This window comes from Ictalurus punctatus, chromosome 22, assembly GCF_001660625.3.
Source record: "Ictalurus punctatus breed USDA103 chromosome 22, Coco_2.0, whole genome shotgun sequence".
NCBI classification, from domain to species: domain Eukaryota; kingdom Metazoa; phylum Chordata; class Actinopteri; order Siluriformes; family Ictaluridae; genus Ictalurus; species Ictalurus punctatus.
In genome coordinates this window covers 15,087,560-15,101,693 of record NC_030437.2, presented here as the reverse complement: position 1 = coordinate 15,101,693, position 14,134 = coordinate 15,087,560, and the positions used below count along the sequence as shown (strand labels likewise).

General features: G+C 37.5%; 2 protein-coding genes across 6 annotated transcripts in view; both read left to right on the top strand.

Annotated features, from left to right (window-relative positions):
• Positions 1–6,145, top strand: part of tncb (tenascin Cb) — a 51,397-nt gene extending 45,252 nt beyond the window's left edge. For all 5 annotated transcript variants that reach the window (XM_047149948.2, XM_053674279.1, XM_047149946.2 and 2 more), the window contains 4 exons: positions 2,204–2,300; positions 2,454–2,615; positions 2,968–3,131; positions 4,303–6,145. In XM_047149948.2, the coding sequence (XP_047005904.1) occupies positions 2,204–2,300; positions 2,454–2,615; positions 2,968–3,131; positions 4,303–4,413 (534 nt within the window). In that variant the 3' untranslated portion in view covers positions 4,414–6,145. The remainder of the gene's footprint in view (positions 1–2,203; positions 2,301–2,453; positions 2,616–2,967; positions 3,132–4,302) is intronic.
• Positions 6,146–10,927: 4,782 nt separating this feature from the next.
• Positions 10,928–12,847, top strand: b3galt8 (beta-1,3-galactosyltransferase 8). The gene has a single exon (XM_017452398.3). The coding sequence runs from the start codon at positions 11,381–11,383 to the stop codon at positions 12,350–12,352; it is 972 nt and encodes a 323-aa protein (XP_017307887.1). The 5' UTR covers positions 10,928–11,380; the 3' UTR covers positions 12,353–12,847.
• The last annotated feature ends 1,287 nt before the right edge of the window (positions 12,848–14,134 follow it).

Genomic DNA, 14,134 nt, shown 5'->3' with positions numbered 1-14,134 from the left:
AGCTTGTTTTGTTACAGACCAACTGGAAACAGCAAAGCTCTCTGTACTGAAGCCTTTCCAATGTCAGAAAACTTGCCGATATTGGAGACTCCTTTCATAAATTTTAAAGAAACATCTCTTTACAGAAAGCAATAACATACCGTCATCTGGAAAAATAAATACCCCTCATGGAAACTGTTGACGTTGCTGACATATTTGGACAAGCAAACATTTGATCCTCTTTAAAACAGTGCCTATTAATAACGGTGATACAGTCTATCAAATGACAGTAATTTTGGATGCCAGTGAACCTGCTAAGGGAATGCAGGTGGCACCTGTATTATTTATACCCCTCTCGTATCTAGTGTCTGTTTGTTATTGAGGTGTGTGGTGTCATCATGCCATTTCTTTATTTGAAAGACATCATTCCACTATAAGGAAAATCATCTACAAGTGGAGCAGATTTCAAACGACTGCCAATTTGTCCAGAACTGATCATTCCAGCAAATTCAGCCCAATAGCACACCATCTGATGCAAAATGAAGACTCCAGGTACCCAAAAATTTAATCACAGGATCTGATAGTAAGTCTTGCAACTGTTGGTGTCAAAGTGCATGCTTCTACAATTGGAAGAAGATTGCACAAATTTGGCCTGCATGGGAGGCGTGCCAGGAAACAGCCTTTACTGTCAAAAAGAACATTAGAGCAAGAGTACAGTTTACCAATGAGGTTATAGGCAAAGCCCAGGCCTTTTGGAATAATGTTCTCTGGACAGACAAATCAAAGATAGAGTTGTTTGGACACAGTAACAGCAGGCTTTTCAGTAGGGATGCTCCGATCAGGATTTTTGCAGCTGATACTGATTACTGATTTCCAATATCAATCCCGATCATTCAAGCTTTATATAAGTGATATGTAAGCTTTCTGTTGACTGTCACTGTTAAGCTTATTTTTTTTTCCAGTTAATGTAGTACCATTGATGTTTCCTTGATTATATTATTTACAGTAAAATAAACAAGCACCACAAATATTCATTTTACAATGAACAATTTAATAGGCCTTTAATAATACACGGCAAATGGCGAATTTTTCATTGTTTCTTGAGACCTCGTAATAATTCCACAGTGGTGAGGACATGACTGCATCGCTAAAGTTTAACATCATCATGTGTTTCATGTCCTCACATGTTTTACGTCATCAAATTGTGATCGGTTTTTGAGATCGAGTGACAGAATGTGATTATCGGCCGCTACGATTGGTGGCCGATCGATCTGAGCATCCCTACTTTTCAGGAGAAGCACCTCATACCAACTGTGAAGCACGGTGGTGGAAATGTTATGGTTTGGGGTTGCTTTGCTGCCTCAAGGACTGGACAGCTTGCATTCATTGATTCAACTATGAATTCTGCATCATATCAAAGCCTGCTTGAAGATAATGTGAGGCCATCTGTCCGAAAGTTGAAGTTGAACTGAAAGTGGACTTTTAAACAGGATAATAATCCTAAGCACACGAGCAAATCCACCAAGAAATGTCTCAAAAGGAAGAAATGGACGGGTATGGAATGGCCTAGTCAAAGCATGGATTTGAATCCCATTGAAATGTTGTAGGGGGATTTGAAACGGGCAGGACCTGCAAGAAAACCCTCAAACCTCTTGCAACTGAAAGAATGTTGCATGGAAGATTAGTGACAAATTCCAGCAAGCCGAGGTCAGAGGTTAGTGGACAATTATGCGAAACACCCCCAAGAAGTTATTTCTGCTAAAGGGGGCAATAATAGCTTCTGAGGCCAAGGGTTTTTCCTTGTGGTTTTGTTCAAGTATACAGTATCAACTTCATTAACAGGCACTGTTTCAAAGATGATCAAATGTTTTACTTGTGCAAATATGTCAGAAAAGCCAACTGTTTCCATGGGGTGAACTTATTTTTGTCACGTGACTCTGTGTTAAAATAAAACTGTGATTTGCCTTCCAGTCAGAACTAATGAAAATGAAACAACATCTTGACCAAGGTGACCAATCAGTTTTGAGCACTGTGGTATAAATTTGCACATTACATTTGCACACTGGAACTGAGTGATCCCCTACACAATGTGATGTTGTTCTTGTTCTGTCCCTGTGTTGATTCTAGGTTCATACCATTTGTTTACTCATACCTGTGAAATAGATGGAACATAAAACATTTGAGTGTGCGTAGTAATGTGGGTTAATGTGCTATTTGCCTGCAGGTTTTTGTCAGGAGGCAGAGTGGTAAACTGGACTTCTTCCGTAACTGGAGGAACTACACTGCAGGTTTTGGGGACATGAACGATGAATTCTGGCTTGGTACGGATCATATGAAAATGTCTGTACATTAAAAATACACAATTATAAATTCCTGAAATGTGTACTCGGAGCTAATGCATGAGCCACACACTGCGAACTAGTATACCTAAAGTCAACCTTTTTAATGACTCGTATCACTCCCGTTGCATCTAGGTCTCTTGAACCTGCATAAAATGACCTCTCTCGGTCAATACGAGCTGCGAGTGGATCTCCGAGATAAGGGCGAGCATGCATATGCTCAGTACGAAAAGTTCTCTGTGTCTGAGCCACGCAGTCGCTATAAGGTCCACGTGGGAGGCTACAGCGGCACGGCAGGTAATAAACCTTTGACGTAGACATGTACTTGAAAACAAAACATTGATAGAGCCTAGTAAAAATCTATATAGCTAATCATAGAAAAAAAAGATCTGGTTTATTGCTATTGATAAATTCACAGCCTTTTATTCCATTTTTCTCACCTGACTGTATGTAATGCATGTATACATATTATGTCATATAGTATGTCATCTATTGATTTAATATGTGTTTTAATACGTGACATTTTCTAGTATTGAGTTACTTCCTGAATGCACTCTGATGGAAGATTATCCCATTTCCTGTGTGCCGAATATAAATCAGTTCCCATTATAATAAGAATTCTTCACTAATCCTCTTTTCTCATTTCTAGGTGATTCAATGACGTACCACAATGGCCGTCCTTTCTCAACTTACGACAACGATAACGACATAGCTGTCACCAACTGTGCCCTCTCATACAAGGGAGCTTTCTGGTATAAGAACTGCCACCGGGTCAACATCATGGGACGATATGGGGACAACAGTCACAGCAAAGTATGACACCTATCTAAGGATGTTTGTTCAAAACAATACACATAGCACAATGATAAATATATCCATTTTAGACCTAAGTTTTGCTTACAATTAGATATAAAGCTATGACACCTACATAACCACGGACATAAGCCTATATAAACGTATATGTAAAACATATGGTACCACTTTTAAGCCCATACTCATACATAACATAACTGTGCTTATAACATTGGTAATGATTCTTAGTAAGCATTTTTAGAAACTCTAATAATGCCTCGCTTATGAAAGTGTCTCTATTCATTATAATTCCATGTGTTTTGGATGTTATAACTTTCTGAACTAATAACTAACTAATAACCTGTTAATAACTATAAAGCAATTTTAATATTCATTAACAATTTTAAAACATCATAAACACTGCATTACAAACTACTAATTATTAAAAAATAAAAAAAACACAGCACAGCTATAATGATTTAGGAGTGTAGGCTTTATAGCTATGCTACGCTATACAATACACATAACATTTAAAAGACTGTGTTCATAAAGCTATATGACACCTACATGCGCTTTCCGTGGCAAATGACATAAGCTATGATATATTCAATCATAAAAAAGCAAGTTATAACACCTTTTTTGAAGCCCATATTCATAAATCATTATACTAGTGCTTATAATTTTTTGTTGGCCATGATTCCTTGTAAGCCTTTTTATAAACTCTAATCATGCCTCATAAGACTAACGATGTGCTATATATAGTATAATTCCTTGATAACTTAAAAGTGCCATTATTAGTAATAATAGCATGTTGTACTGAACAACCTTTAAATCTAATAATGACATGTATGCAATAATAAAGCAACTGTAATATTTATTATACTTATAAGAACAGTTATAATGATTTATGAATATGGGTGTCATAGAAAGATATTTCTTGAAAGTAATACACATAGCACAGTCATCAGTACATTTTAGAACATGCATTTTTAGTTGTTGCAGGAAATTGCATACAAATATGACATTAAAGCGCTCCTAAATCTATATGGCACCTGCTTTTATGAGACCTTCATGACATATGTAATATAAACCTACATAAAAATGTATTTTTTTTTAAATGTATTTTATTTGTTACTCCTTTTATTAGTTTTGATGTGAAGTTAACACCTATAATTTTTTATTTTTTTTCCAGGGTGTGAACTGGTTCCACTGGAAGGGTCACGAGCACTCCATTGAGTTTGCTGAGATGAAGATCAGACCGTCCAACTTCAGAAACTTTGAGGGAAGAAGAAAGCGATCGTAAAAGAATCATTTTTTAAAAAATATTAAAAAACGCCCTCCTTTCTGCCGTTCTGTCATTCTGCCCTTACTGCATCAGTCCAACTTTTTCAGCTACCAAAGCAGAAGCTTAGCCGAATCTCCCACTTCTCTCTCTACAGCTCTCTTTCTCTTCCTCATCATATAACCCAGTTATAACTGACATCTATGAGTCCAGGCTTACCAGGCTAGAGCTTGCCACTGATTGTGTGCGGCACCAGCTTAAATGTCAGACCACAATTTCCTTCACACACAGTCTATACATGAAAAGTTTCGATCTCTTTCTCTCTCTCACACACACAAACACACCAAAGCATACTTGTGGGAGAGGTGGCTCTGAAAAGTTCAATTTACAAGATTAAAATATGTTTCTGTACCCCATCTGGCCATGGTAATTCAAGTATGGTTTGCGTTCCAAGGGTAGAATGTGTGTGTGTGTGTGTGTGTGTGTGTGTGTGTGTGCTCTTTTTTAGTGTTTGTGCCTCTTCACTGTTTTAAGCGCCTCACGTTCAATTGTCATCCATCCAGTGGAGAAGTTGAAACCCATTTTGTGAAAATTATCCTCAGTGTGATGTTATCCCTGTCCTTCCGCCATCATTCCAGCTGACCAGACAGGAAGAATGTTGTCATGTAGCATGTTTCACCACACCATACACAGATCTCAGTTTTCAGACCTACAGACACTGCTCCGTCATCGTCCATGCACAGTGTGGTGTGTTTTCAGTCCGTACAGGATTTTGCTGAGTTTTGTTTTTGTGATCAAGTACAAAAATGCTTGATTTTGTTGTTGGCTTTTTTTTTCTAAATTTGCGATGCAACTTGCAGAGTTTTTGTGCTTTTTTTGCAGAAAACTACTTGAATTGACGAAATCGCAATTGCACGAAATTTGTCTTTCGCAGTGATCTTTGTTGGTAAATGCGACCTTTTAGCTGTACTCATGTTTGACACATGTGACTCTAAGCGGGCCTTGATGGATTGTGCGTTGTGATGGCGTCACATGACGTGTCTTGGCCCGAATCTGCGGAAAATCTTGAAATCTGTGGTAATTTTGAAAAATTGCAAGCTTCTCCGAATATTGCGGAGTTTGCTTGCATTCAATTCTGTGATTGCAAAATCCTGGAGGGACTGGGTTTTTTTTTAAACACCTCTTGCATGCTACATTTAAATGACTGGTGCTGAATTTCTTCAATTGATGACCTGAAGTTCATTTCACACTGGTGATTTTGCAGTGGACTGCCACTGGGACACATAACTACGTGCTTCATTTGATTTTTAGCAACTGTGTCTGCTCAGAAGTAAAAAGGCAGGACCTATATCAGTATGTCACTGATGTAAGCAAGTTCACCCAGGCAGATTATGAGTATGATAAATAAACGAGAGCCATAAGGTTAATGTTGTGCAGCAGATAAATACTTAAGAAAGGCCACTTTCATTTTGTAATCAACATTGTACATTTATATAAAAGGTATTGTACACAAAATGAATTAATATACAGAGTGAGTCCTCGTGTCCCCACCCCTTCCTTACCCTGACACCTTTCCTGCTATAGACTAAACCACTGACCCTATAAAATACCTGTGTAAATTAAAGTCTCTTGTTTGGTATTTGAATATGATTTGTTTGTTCGTTTGTTTGTTGTTGTTTTTTTAATTGGGTGAACAACAGGTGTTTCTCTGTAACCCATATTACAATAAAATGGATTTTGTTTTTAAAAAATAGTACTATGCTGCTGTAGTAATTATTTGATTTTCTTTACTTGTTTTTGTATCAGGGTGTACTTGCAAAGGCTGCATACAAAGTTTAAGGCTTGGCTACAGGTGTACGTCCTGCTACCTGTGTAGCCGATTATGTATTCATGTAAACAAGTACTATTCATATTTCTGTTAATAGTGTTTATGTAATCGAACTAGATTTTTGAAACAGGAAGTCAGAGTGAAGGGTGTTGAAGTGCTTGACTGATTTGGACATCAGTCGATAACGTTCGAGGTAACTAAACTAACTTGACAGTAGCTTAGAAAACTAGGCAAAATGCATGGCTAGAATCATAGCTGCGTCTCAATCAGATCCCTAGTTCAGTAGTCAGGGCACTGGTCAATCGCGAATTCCTTCCAGCGCACTAGAACGCACAGCAATGATGCTTACTCTGTTCACTTACTGGAAATGATATCATGTTTTCTGAAGCCTCTCACCTCTAAAAAATGGTTTACGAACTCTCAGACAACTTCATTTACAAGTAGCTTGTTATAGCCAAAGCAACTAGACGCTCTCCTGCTGATCCTACAGCTAGTGACTTTTCCACTGCCTGTGTCAAGTCTGTGTAAAAACAAATGGGTGCTTAATCACCGTGGTTTCTGAGAATAAGAGAAGTGCTCAGTAGTTATATCATACAATTTCTGTCAAACTGTCAATCAAAGTGTTGTTTGTGATAATTTATGACCCTCTGTGCTTCCCTGACTGGCAGGTCTGTAGGGGTGGTGAGGGGGGTAACCCTATGGAGTGTATCAGCTGATCAATCTGGCTCCTTTGTGTCTGGGGGTGTTGTGGAGAGGTGTGGGGGGGGAATAGCCCCCCTCCCAACAAAAGGTGTTTATGTTAATGAGTTTGGTTTTTGGTGAGGTGAAATACGTCTGAAAAGAAATAATGTTTTTAATATGGGGATGTGTTTGTGTAAACACATTGTTAGAAAAGCATGATGTTTGAATGTGTACAGATATGAGTAGAATATTTGTTTTGTGAAAATAAATGAAAACAATTGCTGATTATGTTTTTAGGGATCCCGGTTTACCTTTTAAGTTTAGGAGGTAAAGCGTCTTTTTAAAAAAAAGAATCTGTGTAAAAGAATCGCTTGTATTACACACAATCTGAACACAAACCTTTAGGATGTAAAAATGATTAAAAGTGCTGTTTTAAATGAATAGCGCACATTACATGACTTCTAAACAAAGATCCTTACGAGGTAAAAATGTTAAAGTGCTGGCTAAAAGAATCTCCGTAATGTTTAAACTAGGAGAGAAGTATTTTGCAGAGATGTCTTCCATTCGCTGTGTAAAAGCAGTAATGAAGTGAAAACGAACCCAACCTCTCACTCGCTAAACCCCGCCCACACATACGTGTTTTCAGACATCTCTCTCTAGCTGCGTTTACATGGACAACAATAATCCACTCTTAATCCGATTAAGACCATACTCTAATTAAGAAACTACCATGTAAACAGCAATTTTTACTTACCTTAATCTAATTAAGGTCATAATCGAAGTAAGCAATAATCTAATTAAGACAGGTGGAGTACTCCTGTTATAGTCGCATTATGGATGTGTAGTAGTGACATGTAAACACCTTAATCACATTATGAACATCGTGTGGGAGTTTTCACCGCATTGTGACACGATCACACACAGCAGTTTTACGTTTTACGGCGAACAAGAGAGTTCGGCTGTGTCCCAAATCGCATACTTGCCTACTATAGGCCTGTAGTGGGGAAAAATACATGTATCTCGGCTACTATATAGACGGTAAGTATGCCATTTGGGACACACCCACCGCTTCAAGGAGTTGTCTATTAGCACGTATAGCATGACAAATAATTAACTGCACTTAAAGCGTTCGTAAAAAAAAAATTAATAAAAACACCCGAAACTGTATACGGTACCATAACGAAGACGAACTGTATGTTGATACGTCAAATTCTGGAGGGACATCGGACGGCGTGGCGCGGTGACGTAATGACATGGGCTCTTAATCTAATTATGTTCTATAACATGTAAAACGGGAACATGACTGGAGTATTCTAAAAGCGACTCATGTAAACACCTTAATCACATTATTACCTTACTTAGATTAAGGTCAATAATTAGATTATTGCTGTCCATGTAAATGTAGTCTCTGTCTCTCTCTCTCTCTCTCTCTCTCTCTCTCTCTCACTCTCTAAACCCACTCCCATACGTGTTTCACCGGCAGACAGTACTTTCTGTCAAACTGTCAATCGAAGTAGTGTGCTAATTTATGATCTTTGTGTTTTTCCTGACTGACAGTTCTGTAGGTACACCTAATTTATGACCAGGGGTGGTGGGGGTGGTGGGGGTAACCCTATCCACTGTATCAGTGGGACATTTTGGCCCCTGTATGTCTGGGTTGTGTCCTTCCCTTCCTGGGGGTGTGTGTTTTGTGTATTGTGGGGGATCTCCCCTAACAAATGTGTTTATGTAAATGACACTGTTGTGAAACGTGTTTCTCCCTGAATTAATCACACACAAATGTATACCTTTTTGTGGTATAAGAGAATGTTTGTTTCTGAAATTACTTTTGTGGTATTGTTTTATTTTGAAGCTTAAGGATGGTTTCGGTGAAATATGTTTGATGTAAGAAAAGAGTATCAAATGGTTAATATTGGTGTGTTACTATGTGGGGATTTCATTTTGTGTGACCACATTGTTATAAAAAGCATGATGGTTGAATGTGAATATATATGAGCAGAATGTTTGCTTGTGAAATAAATGAAAACAACTGTTGATTAGGTTTTTGGGAGAACGGCATGACTTTGAATAAACATTTACTGAAATAAAACCCCTGAAACAGATAAACCATCGATATGGCCAAAGAAATGTAAAAAATGTTTTTACATACATTCTAAACATTAAGCTTTAGGAGGGAAAACGTTTAAAAGTGCCGTTTAAAAGAATCGTGCGTTTTGTTTCAACTATAAACAAGATTTTGGAAAATGGTTCGCCAAGAAGAAATAGCCTTAACATGAGCTTCATTTCTTAATTGAATGTGAATTTAATCATAGATATAATCTAAAAAGGTGATGTGTTTTTATTTTCCTTCCTGCGGAACTGCCTGATCTTTGAAGATTTGACATGTTTGACTTTCTTTTCAACTAGTGTGCCGGTGGAGCGCATTGTGAAAATCCATGTTCCTACATTCATGCATTATGTTAGATGCCAGACTCTCCTAGGTTGAAGGTACTTCATAAAAAATCATAATAAAATGAATTTTTAAAAAAGACAGTTCCAAATAAACAATAAAGTTCCAATGAACAGTAAAGCTACACATTCTCTTCCTCTAACTTGTTCAGTACTTGTAATACAGATTAAATACATGTGAGCAGATGATGTAAACTATGGATCTGGTCCAATGTAATTTTGGAACAAAGAGCAAGCTGAATTTTCTCAACATAAATGCAAATACAAGGGAGCTTTCTGGTATAAGAACTGCCACCGGGTCAACATCATGGGACGATATGGGGACAACAGTCACAGCAAAGTATGACACCCAGTCATACATGAAAAGTTTCGATCTAGGGTCCTACAATAATTCAATGTGCCCATAAGGCTTTGTACCTGTTTTCTCATGTCAGTTGCAACTTTCCAGCTTTTCTCTCATCGATTGGGAAATGTCTTTCGGTACTTCCTATAATTTTCTACTATATAAGAAATCTACTTTGTCTTTTGCCACTTCCATCTTTTTTAATGATGGCTTCAAGCCTGCAAAGGTTATCCTGTTAAGGACCTCATCAAGTATTTTAAAATGCTCTTCACCTCTTTAATCTGTTATGATTAAAAGATCATCTATGTACACTGTTACTTTCAACCCTTTTCGGATGTCTATCATTATTCCTTGGAACACATTTGGAGCATTTAGATAACCTTGTGGCAATACATTGTAGCACTATTGCTTTCCTTCATAAGTGAAGATGAGTATTTTCTAAGAATTCTTTCCAATTCTTTTTTATCTTGGACAACGGTTTCTTCCAGGATTCTTTTCATTTCTTTGTTTTGATCAACTGGTTTAATCCAGGCTACTAGTTTTTTGAGGTCTTCTGGACACACTTAAACCTGATTTCCTTTTATTACTGTCAGGCCATCCTTCTTGTATAGGTTTCTTTCTTCTACTTTTCCTTGGTAGTCTGATAGCTACTGAGACATAAATATTATAGAGAGCATTTACTTGGATGAACGACCAAGACTAATACTCATCAAAAAACATAAAAAAAAAAAAATTTTCCTAAGTGATTTTCCTAAGTGTGTGTATATATATATATATATATATATATATATATATATATATATATATATATATATATATATATATAATTTTTCATAACGCTAATTTTGATTTAAGGGGCACTTTAAACTCACCTGGGATATTTCCACCTAGTCTGAGCAGTCTGCCATGTTGCGTGGGGCAGCATAGATCACCGAATGATCCCGGAGTGGGCGTGGCTAATAGGGTTAGAGGGCGTGAAACTTCACGTGGACTCTGACCAATCGACGTTTTTTTTGTAGGTCGTTTTCTTTGAAGTCCCGCCTACCTGTGGGGGTGGGGACGACGAAAAAACCCCCACCAAAGTCAGAAGATATCAAATGTCGTGCTTTTTTCTGTATATATTAACATTTTGCTTGTGGATCATGTATTTGTTTTTTTTTTTTTATATATATATATATATATACATACTTCTTAATACAAATAGATCTCTATACACGCTTATCGTTGATAAGGGATCTTCAGTGCGCACCAACCGCGTATTTCATTAAAGGTTGACTGCCTAGTCATACCACTTACATGATGTGGGAAGGTTTCGAAACTAGGTTATAAGCCGCACCCCTTGTTTTGTCGTTAAACAGCCTTTGTACGGAAATAGGCTTTTCCTTTGAACGCTGATGTTACCTGCTGTTTCTAATAGAGATGCGCGTGCAATTGTTTATATAAGGGGTCTTTTGGAGCAGGAGAACTGTTCACAGTCACACACGGACTGTTTCTGGACGCACTGTTAACACTGTGGGAAATATTAACGAAAAGTGATCTAAGATGAGGTTTTCGTTAGTCGCCCTCGTGTGAAGAGTGTCTAAAGGTTTGTTTTTGTGTTTTGTTTTGTTTTGTTTTGTTTTGTTTTGTTTTGTTTTTCTCATCTTCGCGCGCGTTTGTTTTCGTAGCAGCTACGAGTTTTGTAAGCAATGACGACGTCTCTGAAGTCCCGGATGCTGAAATTTCTCGTCCTGGCTGCTCTCGTTGCTCTTACATGGTATGCTTTTGAGAAACGCAGTGCTTCGCTACCACCTAAACCGCATCGCCTTCTACCAGTGGAGTTATACAAGATAATCTCTCCATTGAATTACAAATATCTCCTCAACCAGCCTGATTTGTGCCAAAACAGGAAGCCTTTTCTGGTTCTCCTGATCCCTGTGACACCTCAGAACTCTGAAGCCAGGATAACTATCAGAAAAACATGGGGTCAAGAGAACCTGGTCCCAAACGTGGACATTGCCAGGGTGTTCGTTCTCGGAGAACCGAGAGAACATGACCCGAAGCTTGAGGAGGACCTTCAGAAAGAGAGCGTGGCATACAGAGACATCGTACAAATGGACTTCCTGGACACTTATAACAATCTCACTATTAAAACCATGATGATTATGAACTGGGTGGCCAGCTACTGCCCTTCTGCCCAGTATGCCATGAAGATCGACGCAGACATCTTTCTCAATGTGCCTTATCTTGTAAAGTACCTCCAAAACAAAGCCAAGCACAACTACATCACAGGTTCAGTCATCAACGATGCCCATCCTCGCAGGCACCAAGACAGCAAGTGGTACATTTCAGAGGAACTGTACTCGGCGAACATGTTTCCACCCTACTTGGCTGGTGCTGGGTATGTCTTTTCAGTTGACCTGGCCAAAAAGATATTATTGGCCTCCAAGTTTGTACGTCCAATCCCAATAGAAGATGTTTATGTCGGCTTGTGCCTGCATTTCTTAAGCATTCGGCCTGAGTTTGCGTGGACGCTTTTGCCTTACAGGAACCTGTTCGAGCTCCGTTGTTTGGAATATGACAGATGCACTTTTGCAAGACTCATCATTGTTACAGGTTTTACTTCCACAAAGCTCATGAGCATGTGGACTGATTTCCAGAATGCTGCATTTTCATGCTGATGATTCAGCACTTCAGTGATACACTGAAATCTATAACCAAAGTCTATGTGAAATCAATCAGGATCACTTAGTAAACACTTGGTGGCCTTTATGAAGTATCTATAGTTTACTTATTGACCACAGCACTGCAACGTCATGGAGAAATGCCATTCTCTTAACAGAATATCAGGATAAATTATTAAACACTGTTGAAATGTTGAACCTGGTGCTCTTAAAGAATATTTTATGTGCCTTACTGAATCGAAAAACTGTTTCCACATATTATGGAATATTTTGTTTGTTTGTTTTTGTGTTTTATTTTAGTATTATTTTGGTTATTATTATTATGTTTATTTTTGTAATGTTTCATGTTTGTTTATTATTTTTATCTATTTTTGTTAAGTCTTATGTTTTTTATTATGTCTATTGGTATTAGTTCTGCAAAAACCAAAATTAAACATTCAAAACATTACAGGCGTCCAACAGACGAGGGCGCTCTTTTCCTTTCAAATGCCACATTGGTGTGTATTATTGCATGAATTATAGCAGAGGTCGGGAACCTTTTCAGCTGGTAGAGCCATAAAATCACAATATATAATATTATTATTATTATTATTATTATATAATATATAATCTACACTATTATTGCATAATTATAAATAGTGGTAATGTAATAAATTCCATTTCACATTTTGTGTTCTTGACCTTTAGTAACAGCCTGCACTTCACCTAATAGGCCTGTAGGTGGCACTTTGACTTCATTTAAACACCTATGATCGTTTCATCAAATGGTAAATCAATACAAGATGCAATACGTAAGAAAGAGTAACTTGAACACTACCATTACTGCGACTTCGTTATATAGAGATTCATATTAATAGATAATAATAATAATAATAATAATAATAATAATAATAATATGCATGCTTCAATATGTTCCATCTGATCAGCATAGCCACAAAAAAGCTTTCCAAGACCAGGAAATAGGGATTAGCTACATGCGGGGTATGAAGGCTAAGAGATCCAAGTTGTCATTGGAGCAATAGGAATAGTGAGGGAAGGACTGGAAAAATACACACACTGCATCCCAGGAAATATCAACATCCACGTACCATTGAAGATCACTTTCTTCAGGACAGCTCATATCCTCTGTACAGTGCTGTCTATCAAATAGAACATCATGATCCACCCTCCAGTGCCCAAGTCCATGGTTTGGACCCAGCTCTTAACAGATGTACACAGCAAGAAGGGAGACTATACTACTATTACTACTACTACTACTACTACTTCTACTACTGTTATTATTATTATTATTATTATTATTATTATTATTATTATTATGAATCCTGCTGTACTCAATGTTCCATGTTCAGGCTTGTTCATGATAAATGCATGTAGGTTGATTGAGATGTTTAATGTATAATGTATGAATACACACATCATTTGCACTTCTGATAGAAACACTCAGGCAAGATTGTAATGATATAAGTGAGTCTCATCCATGCTCTCGCTTTGTGAATGTTAGAAATGGCAGAAATAGCATGATGAATCATTAGCACTGCAGTGTATGTGTCAATCTGAACAGGTGGCTATAACACTGTGATGCATCACAGCAAGGGAACACAAGCCAAAAGAGAATGTGCTATTTATGCACAATTTATTTATTCATATATTTATTTGTTTTAAAACATATTCAGGATGTTTGTGTGTGTGTGTGTGTGTGTGTGTGTGTGTGTGTGTGTGTGTTTCATCCCATTTACATTTCTCAGTAGTGAAATAAATACATTTGAGAAAGAAATACTC

Excerpts from the sequence above, each read along its gene's own strand:
- b3galt8 (XM_017452398.3), top strand. The coding sequence starts at position 11,381 with ATGACGACGTCTCTGAAGTCCCGGATGCTGAAATTTCTCGTCCTGGCT.